Raw genomic sequence first — 26,114 nt, 5'->3', positions numbered from 1 at the left:
TTTTTCAGTTGCCACTTATGGATGTGAAGGATAGAATCTTAAAAGAGTTGACAGAAAGAAAATTCAGGCACCTGAAATGTGGTGTTACAGGCAAATACTGCATATTTATTTCCTTTGTCGAAGAACAAATGAGTGGGTATTGAATAAAATTGGCAAGCATAAAATTCTTCGTCATACTATCTACAAAACAAAACTTACTATAGGTCCAAAGTTTTTTGGACCTATAGTAAGAAAGGAAAACTTTCTGTTGAAGAATATAATGGAAGAAAAAATCAAGAGGAAGAGGAGCAGAGGAAGACCTGCAACTAGGTGGAAGAATGGGATCAGTAAACTACTGTGCATGACAATTTGCAAAACCGTTCGTAGAGCACATGATTGATGCAGTTGGAAGAATTTGTTGGTGGCCACAACAGCTCCTCAGGGAGCTATGTGACTGGAAGAAGAAGAAGAAGTTAAAGAACTTAGTTGTACATACTGAAAGCTCAAGTCTAATTCATTTGAGTGAATTCAAGGCCTCAGATACCAGATGAAGTGATGGAGAAAGAATGTTAAAGCTTGAACACACAGATTTCTTCGAGCATTAGGAGAGATCGAAGCAGCATTTAGATCAGTACATACTGAGAATTGTTCTTTTTAGCAGTAAAAATTGCATTCTTTCATTGCACCATGGAAGTCCTTTTGATAGGAGGAAGAAAAGTAGGATACTCAGTTCTAAATTTATTTTGCAAGGTGAAGGAATCCATACATTTATCTTCTGCATTTTTTAAGTTGCTGGTATGCAGATCAAGAGAGAGAGAGGGGGGGGAATCTCTTCATGCAATAAATTGATATGCGCATTGCACACCATCTAAATTTATCAAAATATCATGAAACTAGATTTTATTGGTGTTTATTTATCTTAAAAATGAGTCGATTTCCTTTGAAACGATTAGCATTATAATGTGATTTATTGTTCTACTCTTGTGGCTTTAGAGGAAATGATTAACAATGCATTTTTTAAGGCCCACTATTTGTGCGTGAGCACATGCACCAGATATATGTGCAGAAAATTCGGCATTGTATGCTCATAATGCTGAATTTTCTTGCTATAGAGATGTGAATAAGCCGAAATTTCAGAATTTTAACTAACCTGATCTATTTTTAACTAACATGAGTCTAGATGGCTTTCATCAACCGGTGAAATACCACCACTTTGCTTATTGGAGGCTTGAAGTGGTGAAACCCATGTTTAGTCTCTAGAGCAAAGTTTCCAGCATCCCCCTACCCCTATACTTCTCCTTCAACCCATGCACGGTACTAAGTACTATAGGTTTTGATACCTTTCGTGTTTGGGGTTTTTCATATAAAAAAAAAAAAAAAAAGTTATTCATGTCCAACTGAAACTTTACTTTTTTTTCTTTTTTTTAATGCTATCCTTATTCCAGCCAAAGTTTTCTGATTGTTTTGAATTTACCTTGGCAGTTAATGCCATAAGGTGCCAATATAAGGAATGCAAAATTGGAATTTGGGGAGTACAGTGTGTACAGAAAGGGCAAGCAGGATAGGAAGGGTTATGCTATTAGTTAAGAAACACATAAAATCTAAGGAAGTGCAGAGAGTTGATATGGATGGAAAGTTCAGTGTTGAGTCAGTTTGGTATGACATAAGCACAGGCAAAGCAAAATTGAGAGGAGTGTGTTATAGGCCTAATGACTAGGTTGAGTATAATGAACAACTGTACAGAGATATATAGTGGGCCAGTAAATCAGAGAAGAGGAAGAGATTGTTTTATAATGGGGGATTTTAATTTCCCGTATATTGACTGGAACATGTGGGTTTTGGTCACTCACACTCTAGCAAAATTCTTTTGTAAATTTAATGGATGATTGTTTTCTACAGCAGTATGTTCAGGAGGCAACTAGAGGGAGTAATACTCCTCATCTGATTATCAGTAGTGATAATCAGATGAATTTGCAGATAAAGGAACCACTAGGTGGCAGTGATCACAGTGCGCTGATATGGGATTTACTCAGAGGTAACTTCCATCAGGAGTAAAGGGAAGGGTTTTTGCTTTCATAAAGGTGACTAAAGTGGTCTGAGACAGTTTTTCAATTCTATACAATGGACCAATCGATGATGTTGCTAACAGAAAATACTAAATGGGAAGCATTCAAAGAATTACTCTTTGAAGCTACTAGGCTTTTCATACCAACTAAGAAATATTATTATTAGCCATATATTATTATTAGCAGCCATATGGTGCAAGGAAGCCTGAGGTTTATGCTGCACTGGTCAAAAAAAAAAAAAAAAATTCCCTATTACCTTGAGAGAGAGAGAGAGAGAGAGAGAGAGAGAGAGAGAGAGAGAGAGAGAGAGAGAGAGAGAGAGAGAGAGAGAGAGAGAGAGAGAGTAGAAAGGAATCACCAAGAAAGAGAACAATGATGATGATATCCAGCTCAGGACCCTGGGTGTGCCAAGCCCATACTCTCCAGATGTGAACCACAAGAAAGCCTGAAGCTTTATCATTATTAGAGGCACAGAATGCAAGAAAGCAAGCTCATGCAGCATCAGCAAAAAAAAAATTTCCCATTTCACCCCTCCATTCGTTCCAAATGCCTGTCCAGCTCAGCCTTAAATTTATTTAGGCTATTCTACAACTGTCTTTCCTCAATTTGAATCAGGTTCTCAACTTCCACAACAGTCTTTCCTCAGGTTCTTAATCTGAGCAAGAGGAAGAATCCCATCAGCATTCAGCTTGCTCAACCCATTCAAGGCCTTATATACCTCAATCAGATCACCTCGCAGATGCCTACTCTTCAGGCACTGCAATTTGCAGAACTTAAGCCTTTCTTGGTAAGAACAGCCCTTTGTTCCCCTCATCAAACTTGTTGTCCTTTGTACTCTATCTAGCAACTCTACATCCTTCCTAAAATGAAGCCACCAAACTTGTTCACAGTACTTTAGGTGTGGCTTGGCCATTGCCTTGTATAATGGGATAATCACCTCCCTGTACCTGCTAGCAAGATTCCTATATATCATTGACAAGACTCCATGACCTACCCTGGCAGCCCATCTGCACATGCTCAGCGAACTTCATGTTCGACTGCACAATTACCCCCAGGTCTTTTTCACTTTCCATTTCTCTGAGTGTAGTGCCACATAGTTGGTACATTTATCTTCAGTTTTTGCTACCCATTTGCAGTACTTTGCATTTATCAATGATAAACCTCAGTTGCTGCTTCTCAGCCCATTTGACCAACTTATCTAGATCCAGTTGGAGTAGCATACTGTCTTTACTGTCTTTAACAACCCTGCTAAACTTTGTATCATCTGCAAACATATGCTTTCATCAATATCATTGATAAATATACAAAACAACAATGGGCACAACTCTGAACCCTGGGAAACTCCACTAATAACATTTGTCCATTGATTACCACTCTCTGTCGTCTCCCACTCAACCATCCCTTTATCTATTGTAGCAACTTACCCTTAATGCCATATCTTTCCAATTTGTTTAGCAGCCTTCCGTGTGCAATAGTATCAGTAGTATATCCTGAAATCCAAGTATATGATATAGGTCTGGAGGCCTCAATTTAGGAGGGATGTAGAGTTGGTAGAACGAGTACAAAGAAAGGCAACAAGATTGGTTGAGAGGAGGAGTTCTTACCAAGAAAGGCTTAAGTTCTGCAAATTGCAGTGCCTGGAGAATAGGCACCTGCGAGGTGATCTGATTGAGATGTATAAGGCCTTGAATGGGATGAGCAAGCTGAATGTTGATGGGATTCTTCCTCTCAAATTACGAACCTGAGGGGGCATAGTTCAAATTGAGGAAAGACAGTTATAGAATACATGTGCGGAAATTTGCCTTTAGCCAGTGGGTAGTTGATTGGTGGAACAGACTTCCATCTTTTGTCGTGGAAGTTGATAGTCTAAATAAATTTAAGGCTGAACTGGACAGGCATTTGGAATGAATGGAGGATTTTTTTTTTTTTTTTTGCTGATGCTGTATAAGTTTGCTTTCTTGCATCGTATGCCTCTACTAATGCTAATAAATTCATTTAAGTTATTTTTCATATTCATTTGTTAATTGCGTATCAATAAAGTAATGGCAAAAATAATGCAAGGAAGTCAGCAGGCAAGGCAGTCTTACTTAGGAGCAACCTTAATATCTTCACATCATTTCATAGACAACAAAGTTTACTTTTAACTTTATTGTTTATAAGGTTCATTTTATATTTTTAACCATAACTTTCAATGTGTTTTTTTTTTTTTTTCCGGTGCATAAATAAAAAAGCAAGAAACGATGCTAAAATTAGCATTTTGTAAAGGAAGGTGCCTTTTGTTTGTTTTGTTCTTAATAATTGAGTGGAGAAATAGTCTCTCTAAGATAATAAAGAATAGCACATAAAAATTTTCAGACATCCAACGATCAAGGTGCCTGCTCTCGTTCATTTTGTTTTAAATAATTGGCTAGAGAAATTTATTCGTTAAAATAACTCAGGATTTTTTTTTTTTTTTTTTTGGCTAGTGCAGCATAAGTCTCGGGCTTCCTTGCACCATGTAGCTAATAATAATAATATTAAAATTATTTTTGGCCTTCAGTTCTTTTGTGACCACATCATAGTATCCAATCAAATTGGTCAGACAAGACCTCCCTTTAACAAAGCAATGCTGTATCTCAACTATTACTGCAGTTTTGTCTAGATGATCCTGCAATGCTTCTTTAACCAGTGATTCCATTATTTTCCCCAGAACAAAAGTTAAACTAACAGGACTTGAGTCACTTGTGTCACCTGGCGCATTATAGCTAAAGCAGCTTATGCGCCATCAAACCCCCATATCAACAACAACTTGTGTCACCTTTTGAACTCCCTTTGTGAATTGGTGATACATTTGCACACCTCCAGTTCATGGGGACCTCCCCTGAATCCAAGGAAGGACAAATGTAAAGTACTGCATATGGGAAGCAGAAACCTCAGAGTAATGTATCAACTCTGTGGTACTACACTGACAGTGATAGAGAATGAAAAGGACCTGGGGGTAATTGTGCAGGCAGATATGAAGTTTTCTGAGCAGTGCAGATGGACTGCAACAGTAGTTCATAGTGTATTGTCAAAGATATACAGGAATTTTTCTAGCAGGGATAAGGAGGTGATTATCCCCTACTATTTTTCTAGTAGGGATAAGGAGGTGATTAAGGCAGTGTCAGACCACACCTTGAGCACTGTATATAGGTCTGGAGGCCTCATTTTAAGAAGGATGTAGAGCTGTTGGAACGAGTAAAGAGAAGTGCAACAAGATTAGTGAATGGAACAAAGGGTTGCTCTTACGAAGAAAGGCTTACACTTTGCAAATTACAGTGTCTGGAGACTAGACACCTGCGAGGTGACCTGATTGAGGTGTATAAAACCTTGAATGGTTTGAGCATGCTGATGGGATTCTTCCTCTTGCTCAGAATAATTGCCTGAGAGGGCATAAATTCAAATTGAGGAAAGACAATTGTAGGATAGATGTGCGGACGTTTGCCTTTAGCCAACGGGTTTTGTTGATTGCTGGAACAAACTTCCATCTGCCGTTGTAGAAGTTGAGGGGTTAAATAGATTCAAGGCAAACTAGACAGACATTTGGAGTGAGTGGATGGGTGAAATGAGAAGGCTGGGTTTTTTTTTTTTTTTTTTGTTTTTTTTTTGGCTGATGCTATAGAAGCTTGCTTTCTTGCATCATGTGCCTTTACTAATGCTAATACTAATACACATGTGACAGAGAAGCCTATGGCAGATATAAGCTGATCAGTAATCAAGTCCCAAAAGATATTATGCAGGCAAAGGCAGATTACAAGAAATCTTGGGCATAGGATGCAAAGAAAAATAGCAAAGATTTCTTTCCATTTGTAAGCTCTGGAAGAAAGGAGATGAATCAGGTTAGTCCATTTGATATAGATGGTTCAGCTGCAATGATATGATCGTGCTGAGATAGCTGACCAAGTGAATGAGTATTTTGCATCTACATTTACATGTGAGGAGTTATTCATGGAGTGGAATACAAGAAGTATATGGAGCTCTGGCAGGAAGCTAAATGGTTTTGTAATAATAAGTGCAAAGTGGAGGAGAGATTGTTGAAGTTAAATGTAAGAAAGGCATTTGGGATGGTGGGATCTATCTAGTTATATTAAAAGATGCAGCAAAGGAAGTAAGCAAACTCTTAGCCATAATTATGAGAGGTTCCTTGGACCCGGGGGGGGGGGGGTACCCATGGACTGGAGATGTGAAAATGTGACCCCAATTCACAAAGGGGGGGGATCAAAGGGTGACACTAGTAGTTACAGACCTCTTAGTTTAACATCTTTTCCGGGGAAATTAATGGAGGCACTGGTTAAAGAAGCACTGCGGGTTCATCTAGACCAGTGATTTTCAACCGGGGTGCCACGTAATTTGGGTTTAAGTTACTTAAACTTATTATTATATTTTTAATCTATATGTTTATTTCCTTATAAAATGGTGTACATTATCTTTTTAATTTTGCGGTGATCTGTAATTGATGTTTACTTAGTACTTACATACATAAATTAAAAAATTACATACATAATTTGTATTAAGAAATGTAATTTTAATTTTTATAAATATATTATTGTAATAAATATCATATAACATATATATATATTTTTAATATTACACACACACACACACACACAGAATGGGGGGACATAAATTGTTGGATCAAACAGGCAGAAAATTGAGTAGGAGTGCCGTTATTAAAAAAAAAAAAGGTTGAAAACCACGGATCTAGACATTACTACCATTAAATAGTTTAGTCACAGTATGGGCTGAGAGGTGGCAAATGAAGTTTAACATTGACAAATGTAAAGTACTACACATGGGAAACAGCAACCCCAAAGCAACGTACCAACTCTGTGGTACAACACTGACAGTGGTAGAGAATGAAAGGGACTTGGGGGTGGTTGTGCAGGCAGATATGAAGTTCTCTGAGCAGTGCAGACGGGCTGCAAGAGTAGCTCATGGAGTATTGTCCATGATATACAGGAATTTTTCCAGCAGGGATAAGGAGGTGATTATCCCAAAGCAACGTACCAACTCTGTGGTACAACACTGACAGTGGTAGAGAATGAAAGGGACTTGGGGGTGGTTGTGCAGGCAGATATGAAGTTCTCTGAGCAGTGCAGACGGGCTGCAAGAGTAGCTCATGGAGTATTGTCCATGATATACAGGAATTTTTCCAGCAGGGATAAGGAGGTGATTATTCCATTGTATAAGGCGATGGTCAGGCCACACCTAGAGTACTGTATACAGGTCTGGAGGCCTCATTTCAAGAAGGATGTAGAGCTGCTGGAACGAGTACAGAGAAGGGCAACAAGATTAGTGAATGGAACAAAGGGGTGCTCTTACGAAGAAAGGCTTAAGTTTTGCAAATTAGTGTCTGGAGACTAGGCACCAGCGAGGTGATCTGATAGAGGTGTATAAAACCTTGAATGGTTTAAGCATGCTCAATGCTGATGGGATTCTTCCTCTAGCTCAGAAAAATCACCTGAGAGGGCATAAATTCAAATTGAGGAAAGACAGATGTAGGATAGACGTGCGGAAATTTGCCTTTAGCCAGCGGGTGGTTGGTTGGTGGAACAGACTTCCATCCCTTGTGGTGGAGGTTGATAGCCTAAATAAGTTTAAGGCTCAGCTGGACAGGTATTTTGAACGAACAGAGGGGTGAAGTGGAAGTGGTTTTTTTTTTTTTTTTTTTTAGCTGATGCTACATAAGCTTGCTTTCTTGCATCAAATGCCTCTACTAATGCTAATAATAATAAAATAATAATATGGGTTTGTTAAGAGGAAGTCTTATCTGACCATTTTGATTGGATAATACAATGAGGTCACAAAGGAACTGAATGCAAAAACTGATTTTGATATCTTATACTTGGATTTTAGGAAAGCTTTTGATACTGTTGCACATGAAAAACTAGTTGGAGCAGTATGGCTTTAAGGGCAAGTTTCTGCTATGGATAGTGGGATTTTTGAGTGGGAGAAGACAGTGGTAATCAATGGACACTGCTCTTCATAGACAAATGTTATTAGTGGTTGGGCTCATTGTTGTTTTCTGTATTTATAGATATTGATGAAGGTATATATCAGGTTGAATATCCAAGTTTGCAGACTATACAAAGGTTGGGAGGGTTGTTAATTACACTAATGACAGTAGCTACTGCAGCAGGATTTGGAAAAATTGATCACATGGGCTGGAGAGGTGGCCACTGAAGTTTAACATTAACAAATAAAATACTCCATATGGGTAGCAGTAATCTCAGAGTAACATATCAGCTGTGTTTTACTACAATCAGGGTGGTAAAGAATGAAAAAGAACTGGGGGGGGGTAATTGTGCAGTCCGATGTAAAGTTTTCTGAGTGGTGCAGAGAGTCTACAAGAGTAGCTCATGGTGTCTTCTCAATGATATACAGGAATTTTTCTAGCAGGCATAAGGAGGTGATTATCCCTTGTATAAGGCAATGGTTAGGCCCCACTTTGAGTACTGTATACAGCTGTGGAGGCCTCATTTTAGGAAAGATATGGAGCTGTTGGAATGAGTACAGAGGCTGGCAAGAAGATTAGTGAATGGAACAAAGGGTTTCTCTTATGAAGAAAGGCTTAAGTTCTGCAAATTTCAGTGTCTGCAGACTTAGGCACCTGTGAGCTGATCTGATTGAGGTGCATAAGACCTTGAATGGTTTGAGCAAAATCTCAGTGATGGGATTCTTCCTCTTGCCCAATTTAGTCACATGGGGGGGGGCATAAATTGAAATTGAGGAAAGAGTTGTAGAATAGAAATGCGGAAATTCGCCTTTATCCAGTGGGTGGTTGATAGTTGGAACAAATTTCTGTCTGTTGTTGGGGATACCACGCCGTTATTCAGACTATCTATTTATTTAACTTGTCAACCGTGTTGACAAGTTAAATAAATTCATTGACAAGATTGAGGTTGACAAGTTAAATAAATTCATTGCAGAACTAGAGAATCATTTGGAATTAATGAATGAGTGAAATGTGAAGGTTTTTTTTTTTTTTTTTTTTGGTTGATGCTATATAAACTTGGTTTCTTGCATCATATGTCTCTACTAATGCTAACTTACTAAGCAAAATTAACAGTCATCACAGTGGTTTGTAGGCTCCCACCAAATCATGGAATTGCCATTTGCAATTCCCATGATTTGGTGGGTGCCTACCATTTCAACACAGTCTTTACCATTTTTACATTTACCTTTTTACTATTTGAACCCAGTCTCAGTGCTTCAACACGAGTTCAGTAAACTTTATCTGGAATCCATTATTTATCTTTGCCACAGAGTTTCACTCCAAAATAAGCCCAATACACATTTTTTTTTATAAATTCTGTAATATCTTGTTATTGTTTGAGGATTTTATAACTTTCACAAATATAACAAAATAAGTTGAATTTTTTGAAACACTTTTGTTTAGACCTTTTACTTACTTTTCGCACACGTTTGATGTGATAACCTCAAAAATAAACCTAGCTCACACTGATAAACACTGCTGCTTAGAGCTCTCAAGGTCAAGAAACGTGACTGAAGGCAATGCTGCCAACATGCATATGAAGATTTAGGTTACAAATTTCCAACATTCCTAACATTCAATAATGGAACTCACTGCATCAACTTAACTGATTTGTGATTTGTACATAAAGTTATTTATCGTTTTGGTACATAAATAACATTTCTGAAATCAGCTTAAAAATCTTGAGTTAAAAATAGCTATTAGTTTGCAAAAATCAAAAACCATGCAGAGTGGTGTAGTTATAGTGAATGGCACCATATATAAGGCATTTCTATTTTACTAAGGCTAATTAACTTCAGAAATTCTAAGTACCTTAAATTCAATTGTGTCCAATCTGTGTTGCATGCATTCCATTCTTTCACATTGTACAGCCTGCAGCCATGTAGACAAACCTAAACATGATGCATCCTCTGTGTTGCTTTCTTATGCTGATTTATGTATTTTCCTTATGCCTAACAATATTCTTATAACCATATAATAAGGATGTTAGATTGAACATGGTGCAATGGCACTAGTGAATCGTACGTGTAGTCTCATGCTTTATGCAAAATAATCACCTTATTTATACTTTGCTAAAACGAAGAAATCTTTAAGAAAAGTTATATCCATTCTAATAGATAATATTACAGTTTTCAACCCAAATAAACCCAGTGCTTAATATTATCATAGTCAAGAGCCCAAGTGTTATCAACTTTTGACTATTCCGGCCCATGGGCCAAGTTAGGCCCTTGCTCATGGTGACTTTTATTTCATGCACTTAATTTTTATAAACTGGAAATGAAAATGACTAATTGTTTCATGTGTATAATTTTATTTTTTTTTTTAGCCAATGACTAAAATTTTGTTTTGTTGAAAAATAAGTGGTATAAAAAAACACTTTTCCTTTTCAATTTCATTAAAACACACACACATACACACACATTTATTGAGTATTGCAGTCAGTTAATAAAAGGGCAGACATTGTTGTAATCCATGCATTGCTAAACAACTTCTAATCACATAAACCACAAACATTTATTTCTCATAGATGGAGTGGGGTGGGGGAATGTGTTAGACTCCCATCACCATTGTTACAATTGTTTGCTCCACTGCCACTTGGCTAAAGCTGATATAAAACACCTTGAACACTTTTTTTTTTTTTTTTTTTTTAAATTGAAACCTACAAAGTACATTCTTATTAATTTTCCTACCATAAATATTTAAAAGTGAAACTATTAATATAGGAAAAACTCAATTCTTCTAAAACTTTCACTATCCTTTTGTTTCATTGTTTTTCTCCCAATTTCATAAACATTTCATTTATTGTTTTGGTGAAATCACTTTATATAATAGAACCTTGTTAATGCATACTCATTTTATACAAGTTGTGATTTTTATAAAGCCTATATTATTCCACTTCTAAAAGAATGGAATTTTCTACATAGCATATTTGTTTATTACAAAATTTGGTTAAATATTCATTCTCCTTTTTTTTGTGACATGAAAAGTAAATTTTTTTTTTGTACAGTTAATATAAAGCTTGATACAATCCTAATTAATTAAATTTTGATTTATATCCCCCAGCAGATTTGCTATTCAAAGAGTTTTCAATGATGGAAAATTAAGTGAAGAAAGCTGGTTAACTACTTCAGAAAATCTCGGCTTAGAAAATTTTTCAATCACGAGGGGTATAAAACTGCATCCACTTGTGATTATAAAATTTTTCAAACTAAAATGTTTCAAAGTAGTTAACTAATTTCATTCTATATGATTATGAAGTCCATCAGCGGTTGCTTAGCTTTTAGTCAAAATATTTCATTCTTGATTATTGAGAGTGGACAGAAGAATGACTTCATAAAAAAAAAAAAAAAAGTGGGACATCATACTGTAGATCGTCGTACTGCTTATTCTGCTGGGGCACTTGAACTGAAGAATATGCATTCTGATAACACCAGTTTTATAGATCAACCAGATCAAAGCATTATTTATAACCTCAAGAGAGCATATAAAACCTGGCTGATATGGTACTTTTCAGTGACCCTCAGTGTAGTTGGGAATTGGTTCCCAACTACACTGCGGATACATTGCAGCTACAGTGCAATGTCCTTGATGCTATTGAATAATGTTATTTCTTGGGATAGTATTGCATTAAGTGTAATGACAAGGTTTCACAAAGAGAGGCTTTGAAGAATTCTTCACATCCTATCCTATCACATTTCATAGAACCTTTCAGCCATATAAATAAATATGGTAGGATGGGATGCTGAAGGGTTGCAACTTTGAAGAAGCATATGAATTCTTTGAAGAATTTAGGAAGTTTAAGGTGGCTGATGATATTTCTCCTGCATCAGTGCCAGAAATAGAAGAGCTGCTGACAACCAAGCAAAATGAAGTGAAGTTTTTGTAATTTAAAGAAATAAGATTATTTATAGAAATATAAATAATATAAGATTATTAATCTTACTAATTTGCACAGTAAACTGTGCAAATTATTAAGATTGTTTCTTTGAATTAATTTATTTATTAAAGAGATAATTGGTTTTCATATTTTCTTTAATATTAAGCTCTCTTCTGCTTTTACTGCTTTATGTGATACTGATTATATATTTTTATTTCGGTAATATATATATATTTTTTTTTGGCTTATCTTATAAATAAGACAAAATATTATTCTTATTGTTTTTAGGCAGAAATGGCAACAGATATGTAGAATTGAAAATGTCAAGTTTTGAAATTTTTGGCATAATTCATTATTACAAAACCTGAAAATTTAGATCCCTTGAATTATGTGTTTACTAGATTCTACTGTAATTATCACTTCTCTTAGTGTCTAAAATTCATATACCAAGTACTGGGCATAATGTCATCAAATATTAACCTTCCAAATATCAGTATGAGAAGTAAAAACTTAAAATACCTTGCTAAAAGTGTGACAAATAGAGCTGTGTTAAGAGAACTGTTGATTATGATTATTAAGTAAATGTAACCATAAATGCTCTGTAACTCTATTTTCAAGCATCAAACACAGCTCAATATTGCATTTAAATATAACCATTTTGAAGGTGTATTAATGAAATTTGTTGTTTTAAATTTTAGGTTGCCAATGGTTCCAGCTCTGTTGCTGTCAGTCAGTGTAAGATTGCTTGTCGCCAAATTGCATCCTCTAAATCTGGAATCCTTACAACCACAGTAACAAAAGCTACAGTAATACCACCACCAAGTTTGCCAGCTAATGCTGCACCTCCCTTTGCAAATCAGACTCGCACAGCTTCGTCAAGTACTACTTTAACTATTCGTCCTGGTATTCCAGTCAGTACTGTGAGTGCACCTCCCTTTCCAAATAATTCCGGCAATGTTTGGACTGGTGTAGTTGTATCTGGTAAAGTTCCTCCTTCATTATCTCGACCTCCTCCTCTCACATGTAGTAATTCCTCACTGTTACCCACCAACTCTGGTCCTCCAAGATTAATAACATCAGCATCATTAGAAAAAAGTCCAGTTGTTCGTCAGCTGTTTCCTCCTGAAAGAAAAGTAACAACAGGTCAGGTTGGGACAACAACATCAACCAAAACTACAGTTTCATATACTATGGCAGTTATTGCCCAAGGTAAAGTCACTAAAACTGTTCCTGCTAGTACAGCTACGGTAACAACTCGAGTCACTTCTTCAGCCGATGTCAAACCATCTGTTAGTGCTTCGTTACAGCTAGAGTTATCAGAAAATTCTTCAAATCCGGTGTCTTCTCTCTCTCAAGTTGTCTCTGGACAGAACGCTACATTAACCACCTTAACTACAGTACAGCCCTTTTCCGTTTCTCATTCAGTTTCCGGAAGAATTATTAATGGTCCAGTGCTCTCACATTCTCAACCAACAACTATAACATCACTCTCCCAATCTAGAACTTCTGGAAATCAAACCCCTACTCAGAACAAGCCTTTCCTTCCTTGTACTTCATCTGTTCAAGCATCTGTGTCCAACATTCCTCCAGTAACTTCTCCAGCTAACACTGCCTGCTCTACTACCACTACTACATCTACTTCCCTACAATCAACAATTGCACAGGAATACTCTCCATTTAATAACCTTTTCAGTAAAGTTGCCCAGCCCAGTGTTTGGGGTCAGAAAGATAAAGAAATGGCCAAACCAAATTTTGCAAGTGTTGCTGCTTCTGGAGTGACCTCCGTGGCCTCTCAAATTCCAAATTCTACTCCAGTTCAGAGTTCATTGTCCTTAACTTTACCACAAAATGCAGAATCAGAATTAATTGTGGATGCTTCTAAAGCCCCTGGTTACAGAGGGAATCTCCTTATTTCACCTAGTGCCTCTTCAGTTTCTACTGGAACGTCTAATGCAATTGTTAATAGCTCAGGCTTTGGTCCTATTGGTAGTGGACCTCGTAGTGCTCCTTGCACCCCACCTTTAGGTCCCATAGGTCCTCCGTCCTCTATAAGCGGCATCGCACGGCGTTCTACACCTCCAGCAGTACCCACTTCGCCACCTCTTCATTCACGTTCTTTGCCTGATTCTCATGGGTTTCCTATGGGTGACTTGTCCCAAACTGGTGTGTCTGGTATTGCTTCTTCTGTTATTGGGTCCCATATGTCATCTTCACAGATGACAGATGGTCTTTATCACCATCAAGGATTAAACATGTCTTCCCATCAAGGTCGCCTTCCAACATTTCCAGTTTCTGGTTCCTCATTTTCTGGTCCTGCAGGCACAAACACCACTTTCAGTCAACACAGTCCTCTGCCATCTGTTGGACCTATTGTGCCTGAAGCTGCAAATAATAATGGAAGTATGCCAATTGTTCAAAGCAACTTGAATCCCAATGCCCCTGACTTTTCTAGTCGTGCATCTCTTCTTATGGCACAGCATGGACCACCAATTCATCCTATGCCCCCTCGTTTACCATCAGGGCCTAATAATTTTCAAGAAAATCCAGCTGTTTCTCCATTTAGGCCATTATTAACATCTGCAGGACTCAACCACACATTTCCCTCTCTGCATGGGATGCCTGCTCCTCATCCCCAAAACTTGAATAGGTTTCCATTTCATCATGCTCACAGTCAGCAACAACAACAACAGCAACAGCAGCAGACTGGTGATTACAATCCACCACCACCACCCCCACCACCACCTCCTCCACCAAATGGTCCCATAGGTTCACTTCCACCTGGAATTGCAGGGCCTGGTATATCTCAAGGTGCTGAAGCCATGCCACTTTTAGGTATGATGGCAGGATATCCTGGTCCCCCTCCTCATCCTGGTCAAGCAGCATTATCTCATGGAGGAAACAGTCTACATCATCATTATCCTGGTATACCTTCTGTTATTGGTATGCGCCCAAACCAGAGGTCAGCCAGCACAACACCTTCAGTTGGAACGTCATCAAAAGGTATTTCTAACTTGTACATTAAAAATTGTAAACAATTGGAAAGTTGTTTTTAAAATAGATGCCGTAAACATCTAATATCAGCAATGATAGTCATTTTGTTGTTAAATGCTTAGTTTTTCCTGGAATAAAAGAAGCCAAAATAATCCTTTCATATAGTAAACATAGTTCTCCTTTCTGTAATAAGTTTTCATCATAAAAATGATGTAGTTGGGGAAATTTCATAGCTTTATGCTGCAGAAAATATCTTGCTTGTGTTAAGTCATAGCAATAACTTGATGTAGATATAATATTTTTTGGACTGCTTTGGAAGAACTTATGACATATGTTAGAATTTTGTGAATCTGGCATCCTTGAGAATTATCCCTTGCTAGATTTTGGCAAACTAATACTTAAAGCAGGTGGTAAATGTGACTAGGTCAGTGATGGCGAAACTTTTTGAAGAGTGGGTCAATTATTTTTATTTCTTTTTTAAATACTAGCCCATGAGTCATAAGTTAGTGGCCTCAATTAGAAAGGGAGGGTAAAAAGGGTGCCAATTATTTGGAAACATCAAACATTTTGTTAAGAGATAAAGTTGACAGTTGAATCTTTTTGATTCTCACTTTTGAAATAATCCAAAAAAGGTTTGTTTCTTTTTTGATTTATAACTTTAACTTTTGCAAGTGAAGAGCTAAAAAAAAAAAGTAAATATCGCAGCTTGATTTGATACCTTGTACCTCACCAGGTGACATCATGACCAGTATTGCCTCTGCACAAAGTATTTGAATGAGCAAGGAATAAAAGAAAACGCTTCTATTTTGAAATATTTTTCATTAATAATTAACATAATTACAGATACGGTATGTGTAATAAAGTTGATAAAAGTATATTTAATGCGAAATTTGTTGTTGCTTACTTTCACACAGTTTCTTAATATTAGGTACATACTTCGTGTTCTTTACTTTAATACATTTTGCAGTCAATTCATTTCCAAGTTTATTCCTGTTGGAAGATTTAACAAAATTCATTGAGGAAAACAATTTTTCACATGAATATGTGGACCCGAACATTGTGAGAAGAGCGTTAGCCAGTTTCCTCATACATGTAAAATTGTTCAGTAAAGAATACCATGCGTTTAATATAATATTTTCAACTTTTAGTGTGGGATCTTCATTAGGCCAATCTGCATTACTTTCTGAAATTTTTCCTTCTACTTCGAAAATCAAGTTTTCAAATTTATTTTTCCACACTATGCTGCTTTGGAATTCAATTAATTCCATTTCTAAGTTATGATACCTAGCCACATAAAATCGTTTAGCTGCATTGTATCGTACTCTGCTTTATGTGGGCATAAAATAAAGTGAAATGTATTTTCCAAACTTTTAAATTGATTATATCTCTCATGGAAAGCTTGTTTATTTTTCTTGCAAAATGGTTAAATATTTTTTAATTGCATTTTCTTGAATGTCAAGAATATTTTCAAAATCTTTAGTGTTTTGAAAATGTTTTTGTAATTGAGGAAAATATTTCATGGTGCTCATTTCCAAATCTTTAGTAAAGATTTTAAGTTTTTTCATAAATATTTTGATATTTTCAAACATTAATGCAATTTGTCCATGTCCCTGAAGTTTTTTATTCAGTTCATTGAAATGCTGAGTGATATCACATAAGAACATTAAATCATTTAGCCAATCTATATTTGAAAATACGTCATAACTATTTTTTTTTCATTCAAAAAGAGCTTTATTTCATCTAATAAATTGACAAACCGATTAAGAACTTGGCTGCAACTGAGCCATCGAACATTGTTGTATGTCAAAATCCCAGAATATTGGCACTCGATTTCCTCTAATAATTGTGCAAATTCTCGCTTATTAAGACCTCTTGCGTTTATAAAGTTAATAACTTTAATTACAACTGGCATTACATTAGAAAATGTTTTAAACCTTGCTTCGCACAGAGAACTTGCTGGTGTATTATACAATGAAATTCTATCAGAGAATGTCTAATATTTTGCTTAAGCTGCTGAATAAAACCAATGTTTTTTCCCACCATATTAGGAGCACCGTCTGTTGTTACAGAAACAATTTTTTGTAGGTCAATTTCCATTTTTTTTATATGCATTATCAAATTCTTTAAAAATATCAAGGCCGGTATACCTTCCTTTCAATGTTATTCGTTTTATTAACTCTTCTTTCATTATATTGCCTGCATTATATCCAGCAAAAACTGCTAGTTATGCATAACCATTTACATCAGTACTCTCATCTAAAGCAATCGAATACATTTATACAGACTAAGTTGTTATGTATTTGAGAAGAAATATTTCTTTCTAATTCTATTACTCGATCTTTAATAGTATTGCAACGTATTGGTAACTCATTTATACGCTTTATAATCAAGTCCTTTTCTTTAAAATCTGAAAACAGAGTAGCACTACATTCTAAAAATGCTTGTTTTATAAACTCTCCTTCTGAAAGAGGTTTCCCATGGCGAGCAATGCAATGGGCTACTTGAAAACTAGCAGCTGTAATGTTATTTTTCGGAGTCAAAAAAGTTTTTAAAACATTTGTTTGTGAATCATTGTTTTTTCTTTTGTAAAAAATATTCTCTCCTTTCTTCGTCTGTTGAGAAGCCGAGATTTGAATGCAACTTTTCAAAATGTCATTTTACATTGAATGTACGAGAGGTGACTTTTTCGTTACAATTAACACACAGAGTTGTTTTATTCTTTTCAATCACGCCATATTTATCAAACCATTCTGTTTGATATGGTTTGGAGCTTGTACCAATAGTTTTCATTTTTTTAACCACTGACATAGTTCAGGGCTACGCCTGCAAAAAAAATATATATAATATATACAAAATTTATATTAGTCCGATTTTAATGAATTTGGGATGGGTCGAGAAATCTTTCTAAAAGTCCCAATTATAAAATTTCATAAAAATCTGTCCACTGGCAGTCGACAGACAGACGGCCGGACATGGTGAAGACAAGCGCATTATGGAATTACGCTAACGCTCCTAAAAACAGGTGCTCGTATAATTGCTTGTACACTAATGTTTGAAGTATAGTAAAAAAAATTATGAATTTGAAGTACCGTATTTGTCGGCTTATAAGATGCACTTTTTTTCCCTTATAAATACCTCCCTGCGTCTTTGGAAGCCGAAAGTGGCAATACAGCACATGCGCAAAACCGAGAAAATGTAGTTACCGAATAGTTTACATCGCGATCAGTACACTTTTCAGCAATTAACAGACTGTTGTTGGAGTGACAAGTGAATTCCACTTTTTGTATATATATATTTATAACCTACATATATATGTAGGATGCAATAATTTTAGATGAACTTTTATAAACGTAGGCCCTCTTAATATACTTACATCAGTTATGTAGATGAGAAAATTTGACAATAGAAAAATTAAGTTATAATCAATTTATTATTAACACTTCTAGACGCATACGTCAAGTCTGCCTCTTAGTCCAATACTGCAAGAGTGCGAGCTGGTAACTTTGGTACTAGCCCGATACATCTTCGTTCTTCAATGCAAAGACAAATCTCGCCAAGTTTATGTCACAATGTAATGAGTCACCCACATGCATAGTTTAATACAATAGAACACTGTTTGCGAACGAGCGACGTCCACTTTCCACTTGGATTTTTGTTATTTTTTATTTATATATTTTATTTTTATTTATTTTTTTTTTATAAATCTGACATTACATATTTATATTTTATAATTGTTTAATATTTTCGATTATCTTTTCTCTCTGTTATAATTAAAAAAAGTAGGCCAATATTACAATAAACGCGTGCGCGTGTGTTACTTACAAAGCCTTCGTGGGTCAGTATCTGACCCACGTGTCATAGGTTTGCCGCCACGGCTATAGGTAGTAGATAACTGTCATCAACTGTTGCAATACTAAGAATTTGCTTATTGGAGGCTTGAAGTGGTGGAACCCATGTTTAGTCTCCAGAGCTAAGTGCCAGTCAACCCTTCCCCATCTCTTTCATCATACATTATGATTGCTGTCTTTTGAGGTTAGGATAAACACCATGGCGAGATCCAAACTTCCTTACATTTCGAGGTTACAGCTCTAAAATGGTGTTTGCAGGCCAGCTGCAAGTAGTCCAGTACACTGGGCCGAACCTATTGGTAACGCTCTAGGAGGCTTCCGGATCAGCTAGTGTATAATCTTGCTACCTCTACTCTGCCAGATATTGACTGGAGAGAGTCCAAGTAGTGTATATGTGGGGGGCATTGTCACGGCCACATTGTCATGGATCTGAGTATATTCTTACTGTGTGTGTGGCATATCCAAAAATTTCATCACTTCATACAGCATGCCCCTCCCATGTTTTACTTACTGGTTGAATACACCATGAATTGTCAAACTAATAGAGTAAGCTTATCTACAAAAAAGATCTAAACCTCCCAAACACTTCCTAGTTCATTTCACAAATATGTGGTCTCATTTCTAATCTCAACGATGTTCATTTCCACTTCATCATCATCAGCCATTTTCAATCCACTGCAGGCTGAAGGCCTCTCCAGCAACTTTCCATTTCCTTCTGTTTTGTGCAATGGCCATCCATTTACTACCCACAAACTCATGAATTTCATCTATCCATCTCCGCCTTTGTCTTCCAGGTTTTCTTCTAGCTCCTCTTGGGTACCATTCTGTTATTTTCTTAGTCCATCTGTCATCATGTCTTCGAGCTTTGTGTCCTGCCCAAGACCATTTTAGTTCTTTAGTTTTGATAAGAATGTCCTTTACTTGAGTTTGCTGCCTACTCCATGTGTTTCTCTTCTTATTTAACAGTCTGATCCCAATATAATTTGTTCCATTCTTCACCATGACTTATGGAAGTTTCACTTCCATAAGTCGTGGTGAGGAGTATACATTGGTTCATTATTTTACATTTCAGAAAAATTGGGATATTGCTCTCAGTATATGACTATATTTCCTGAATGTTATCCATCCAAAATTTATTCTTCTCTTGACTTCCAGCCATTTATCATTATTCCAGCTAATGACTTGTCCCAGATAAGTATGACTCCACCTTTTCAATTACTGCTCCTTCAATCATTATATCCCTTTCTGTGGCATACTTGTTCATCATTACTTTTTTTTTAGTCATATTCATCTTTAGTCCAAAATCCTTACTAACTCTGCGTAACTGATTAAGATTTTTCTCTAATTCTTTGGGATTGTGGCTTATGACCACAATGTCATCTGGAAATCGTAAATGGTTTAGTTACTCTCTATTCACATTGACTCCATTCTGCGACCAGTCTAATCTTTTGAAAGCTTTCTCAAGGGCAGCAGTAAACAACTTTGGAGATATTGTGTCTCTTTGTCGAACTCCTTTCTTAATTTTAAATTTACTACTGTCTTTGTCTAGTCTAATAAAGGAGGTAGCATTCTAATATATTTTCTTCAAAATCATAAATTATGCCTTATCTTTCCAGTGCCTGAAACATTGCCTTGTGCTGTATGGAGTCAAATGCCTTTTCATAATCCACAAATGCCAGCATAATGGTGTTTTATATACATTTGCTTTCTCCATTAGCTGTGACATTATGTGAAGGTGATCCATAGTTGAGAATCCTTTCAAGTATTCTTTCTAATCTGTTAGTAATGATCCTTGTGAACAACTTGTAGATGTGGGATAACAAGCTAATTGGTCAATTTCCAATTTCTGATTTATCTCCTTTCTTATGCAGCAAAACTATGATTGCAATTCCACTCCTTAGGTGTCACACCTTTTCTAATGCATTTTGCAAAGAGTTTTGCAAGTTTTTGTCTCATGACTCTTCCTCCCAATTTTAACAACCAAAAAGTAACTTCATCTTACCGGGGCTTTCTGATTCTTAATTTTCTTCAACGCATGTTCTACCTTATTAGGAAGGATATCAGGTATGTTGTATGCTTTACTAATCTGCAATACACCTTCCACACTGCTGGCACTCTTTATAGTAATCTTCTGCTATTTATAAGTACACAATCGATATTCTTCAGTTTCAGTATCATTTGTCTTCCTGTATTACTGCTCATGGCTGCTGATTTAAATCCTTTGTTTTCCCTTAATGCTTGTTTTACTTTTCTTGTGTTAAATTTTCTTGTCCTCTCTGAGTCTCTTTCTAATAGCTTTGCATAACTCAGTATATACAATTTTCTCCTTCTCAGTGTTTTTCTTGCTCTTCATTTGTCGTCTTTGGTTCATCATGACAAGTGTTTCTTGACTAATTTTTTCTTCTTTGGATTTCTTTTTACATATATATTTCTTGGGCTTTATCACTTTCAGAAAGTTGTAATATTCCTCGTTGATATCTTGGTCCTGAGCAGTCTGCAGAAGCTCAAACTTGTTAAGTTCCAGTACATACTGCCTTTTCTACTCTTCTGTTATCTCAAAGACCTTTGTATTATTTACTCGAGTCAGTTTTTTATTTTCCTTTCTTTTCTTACATCTATATCAGGTGTACTTCTTACCATTCTGTGATCACTTCCAACACGAAGTGTTGGAAGTGATCACAGAATTTTCTTTGTTCACGATGGAACAAAGTAAATGTTGATATATCTTCTGTTCGCTAACAGAAAATATATCTTTCACGATATATCTTCTGTTAGTGAGCATGAAGTCGATTTCATTAGTTGTTAATCCATTTGGGCTCGTCCATGTCCACTTTCTGTTCACCCTTTTCTTGAAAAAAGTGTTCATTACTGGCAATCCTCGAGATTCTGCAAATTTCAGAAGTCTTTCACCTCTTTCATTTCTTTCACCAATTCCAAAATTTCTTATAGTTCCCCTTTCTGCACTGTTTTGTTTCTTTCCAACCTTAGCATTGAAGTCCCCCATAATGATAGTTTAGTGGGTTTTCTGATTGTCTAGAAGACTCAATTTCTATGTACATTTCTTCAACCTCTTCATCATGATGGCTTGATGTTGGTGCATAAATCATTATAACCTTTAACTTGTACCTCTTAGAGTAGTCTTCGCTCTTTTCACTGTTTCGATTGGTGTACAGCAGATTTCCACTTGATAAACTTATAAGTGATTAATTTCTTCTTATTGTTTCAGTCAAATCGATGATATTCCAATTCACATTTTCTAATTCCTTTTCCAGCTCTAATATCCTGTCTTCACCAATGAGCGATCTTACATTGTAACAAGCCAAGTTCAGTTTCCATGCATGGCAGCTTGGTCATACCCAGAAATTCTTAGCACCCTCTGCTTCCACTCTGATCCTCTCGCTGCCGTAAGAGGGGGAGTGAAAGCCGCTGGGAACTTGAGGGCCATTTGTTTCATCTTACTGTCATGTGCTGATGGGTTTGGTCTTTTCCTCTTTACGCTGACCAGGCATCTTGAAGAGAACCACTCTTCACATTTGTTGCCACCTAAGTGACATAACAAGTCTTACCATCAAGAAGGTGTGCATGGGTTGATTTTAAGGAGGCACGCCAACTGGACCTCTCCTAAATCTTCTGAGATAGAAAGATATCGGATCCATCAGTGTTTTAGACTGTGATAACACACAGAATGCCTGTTCCACTCTAAGCCCCTATTTCCACTTACAATCTGCCAAACCCCATGTACTTTTTCTGATGGAATCTCAGTTATCGGTTGATTCAACCACTGCTCATCTCAGTTGCCCAAATTATTCTCTGTATGATTCCTTTCATCTCAAAGGCGGTATTTGTGCATATGTACGGTCCAATGTTTCATGTCAGAGACTTCGCCATGATAGTTTAGCATTAGCATTAGTAGAGGCATTTGATGCAAGAAAGCAAGCTTATTCAGCATCAGCCAAAAAAAAAAAAAAAAAAAACCACTTCACCCCTCTGTTCGTTCAAAATACCTGTCCAGCTAAGCCTTAAACTTATTTAGGCTATCAACTTCTACGACAAGGGATGGAAGTCTATTCCACCAACCAACCACCCGCTGGCTAAAGGCAAATTTCCGCACGTCTGTCCTACATCTGTCTTTCCTCAATTTGAACGTTGCAAGTTCTACTATCGCACCGATTCTGTTTTCTGCCCATTCAATCATATTTCCTGAATGAACTGACTGGCCATACATTTTTCCACATGCATTTGACATTGATGCTTTTACTTCTTTCAGCGATAAAACTATGATTCTGTTACAGTCTGCAATGAAGAAACGTTTCCATGCCTCCATTGCTTCAGTAGATTCAGAATCAATTTTTTTACAAAATCCATTGTAACAATTTTACAATCTTTTGGATGGCCTGGTGTGCTATCCAACACTAATAAAACTTGGAAATCTATATTTTTCCACAAGTCCTATGCCACAGAACGTAACATGGGAATTTCTCAACAAAACAAAATACAGGGATTTCTCGTTTTTTTTTGACTAGCGAGTCAACAGTGAGGATTCAAAAAGAGTGCAAATGTTGGAAAATTACATTGAACATAATAGCAAGGTTTTTTCCCACACAAAAGTTCAAAAAATACCTTGTTATGCGAGGTTTATCAAATTTTCTAATTGTGTTATTTAAGTACTGTGTTGTGTGATGATTGCCACAATTTATCAATCTTGTTAGACTGAAACTGTGTTCTAGAACTACCGTGTTATACAGGGGTTGCCTGTATGTGAACATGTCTAAAAAACCTCTGACACATCTTGCAGATATGGTATAATGCAAAACTTATACAAACTACAATTATGGAAACATCTGCCATAGTTTATCAGAAACTACCATCGCCATCCATTTGAAGTTAGAGTTCACCACCACTTGTCTTTTAATTTTATCCAGGTAAAATTGTTTCACTAGGGCTAATTGTCACTCTGTTTAAAATAATAATGAATTCAATAACACAGAACACCACAAACAGTGTTCACTACCCTGTCCATCGAAGTCTTCAGTATCTCCTGCCATTTTCCCTAATGTGCAAATGGTGGAAAGTCAGTTGCACTGTGCCATCAATTTTATTGGTGCTATTACAACATTTTTATTGCTTTTCATAAACGACTGTTTCAATAAGCTTCTGTAGAAAGCGTATCCTAAAACCAGGCCTGGAACTTCAACTAGAAAATCAAGTAATCCCCATGGGTTTTAGTGTCCACTTCCTATGTGTATTATGTGGCCAAAAACTTACCTTCCTTGAATGTCTAAAATCATTCCTGATTATTTATCTTAAGTAGCTAAACATTTTAAGAGGTGATGCGCTCTGTAGCATGACCTGGAGAGATAGCACTTTATCCTCTTCAACCGACCATCCACCTTTTCACACTACTACTGCATTTGTAGCAAGAATTGGTACTAATGTGGTTACCTCTAGGCTATGGCTCTACAGTTTACAGCTATTCTAGATTAAGTGCCATACATTAACTTCAACCAGTACGTCCTAGTGCTCTTCATTTTACACCAGGGGCATACCATACATCACCAGTTCTGAGGCTATATGCCAAAGCAAATGCATCTGCACAGACAAATACTTTTGTTAAACTATGCATTGAAACAAAACTGGCAACCAAACCCCTTCCCCAGCTTGATGGACTTTTCTCTCCCAAATGGGAAAAGATTTACAGAGTCCATCTATGAACTCATCAACAGGGGATACACCTTCACTCATCGTTCACTGATTCACAATTTAACTTTAGATATGTCACACACTGCTATGTGACCTTTCATATATATAGCATGGAGGAAACTTGTCCTCTCCTAACAGAATATTGCAAATTAATACTGCAACCAATCTACACAGATGGATCTAAAACTGACATGTTGGTGCAGCTGCATTATTTCTTAACATCCAGCGTAACCAAGAAACTTCCTACTGAATGTAGCAATGCAGAAATCTGTGCTATCCACAGAGCCTTAAATTTCATGCTCTCAAAAGAAAAAAATAAATTGCCCTGAAGGAAGGGAATACACAGAGAGAGAGAGAAGAGAGAGAGAGAGAGAGAGAGAGAGAGAGAGAGAGAGAGAGAGAGAGTAATGATAACCAAGGTGTTAAGGAACACATGATAAAAGTTGCAGACACTTGTTTCATTAAATGTGTTCACACACATTTAAGGACACAAAATGATGCTTACAGTGGATAGATTGATATGATATAAATCTACCACGGTATGGATACATTAAGAGACTACACACACACACACACGAGGGGACATAAATAAATTCAAGTTGAGGAAGGGTAGTTGCAGGAGATATATGTGGAGGTTTGCTTTCAGCCAGCAGATGATTGTTTGTTGGAACAGGCTCCCATTTGTTGTTGTGGAATTGGATGGGTTGAATAAATTCAAGGGAGAACTAGACAAATTTTTGCAGGGTACGGACGGGTGAACTGTTTTTTTTTTTTTTTTTTTTTTTTTTAATATTGGCTGATGCTATAAGCTTGCTTTCTTGCATCATTTACCATTACTACCATCCAACATTATGGTTTTTGAATAGCTTTTAGGGGCCTTCCAAATATCTTCAGTCTATAATTTGGCGTTTTCGTATAAGTATAAATTAATCTCCGCTTGAATTTCATGATGGAAAAAGTACTATATAACTATATAGCAAAAATCAGAGGTTTCCTTTTCCATCTAGTTTGGCTTAATTCTTTGATCCACAATGTTCTATGCTATACGATAGTAACTATATATGATAGTAACCTAATGCAAGCTGGCCTGCAGAACTTTCAACTCAATGAGCTCTTGAACAGTAGGAATGTTATTATTCAACACATTTTCCAAGATGTTGCTACTCCTGACTTGCCACAGCTTTTTTTTTTTTTTTTTTTTTTTGTGGCTCATGTTGATTATTTCCAATATAATTGGAAAATGACTTTTGTCAAGTTATAACCTATTGTGAGTGTTTCCAGGGTGTGCAGCCCATGCCCTAGGAACACTCACAAAAAATACACATCTCCAAATTCCTGGTGGCAGCCTCTTTCCCATCCAAATGCAATAGAATTATTTGCAATAAAATTTGCTCTTGATAATGATAACATAGGCATTTAGAATCTCAGAACCCCCCCCCCCCCTGAGCATATGGTTTCTGATCACCCATGACATTTGATAGAAAGCTGACTTACAAGCATCATCATTCGAACAGCTGTGTAGGAAATGGCTGGTAATGCCCTTTAAATTGCCTTAAACAAAAATTATTGGCCAATTGTCCAAGCAGCCTTAGAGTTGTTAGTGCCACTCTTCTGCATTCTTGTTAGTTAATAGAAGTGAT

General features: G+C 36.5%; 1 protein-coding gene across 3 annotated transcripts in view; it reads left to right on the top strand.

The window, feature by feature from the left end:
• LOC150088195 (ankyrin repeat domain-containing protein 17-like) overlaps nucleotides 1–26,114 on the top strand; it is a 1,023,061-nt gene that overhangs the window by 678,378 nt on the left and 318,569 nt on the right. For all 3 annotated transcript variants that reach the window (XM_090369376.1, XM_090369375.1, XM_090369377.1), the window contains exon 28: nucleotides 12,634–14,935. In XM_090369376.1, coding sequence (XP_090225502.1) covers nucleotides 12,634–14,935 — 2,302 coding nt within the window. The remainder of the gene's footprint in view (nucleotides 1–12,633; nucleotides 14,936–26,114) is intronic.

This window comes from Mastigoproctus giganteus, chromosome 3 (assembly GCF_048544385.1).
Source record: "Mastigoproctus giganteus isolate SK-2022 chromosome 3, ASM4854438v1, whole genome shotgun sequence".
NCBI classification, from domain to species: domain Eukaryota; kingdom Metazoa; phylum Arthropoda; class Arachnida; order Uropygi; family Thelyphonidae; genus Mastigoproctus; species Mastigoproctus giganteus.
This window is presented reverse-complemented; position numbering and strand designations above follow the sequence as displayed.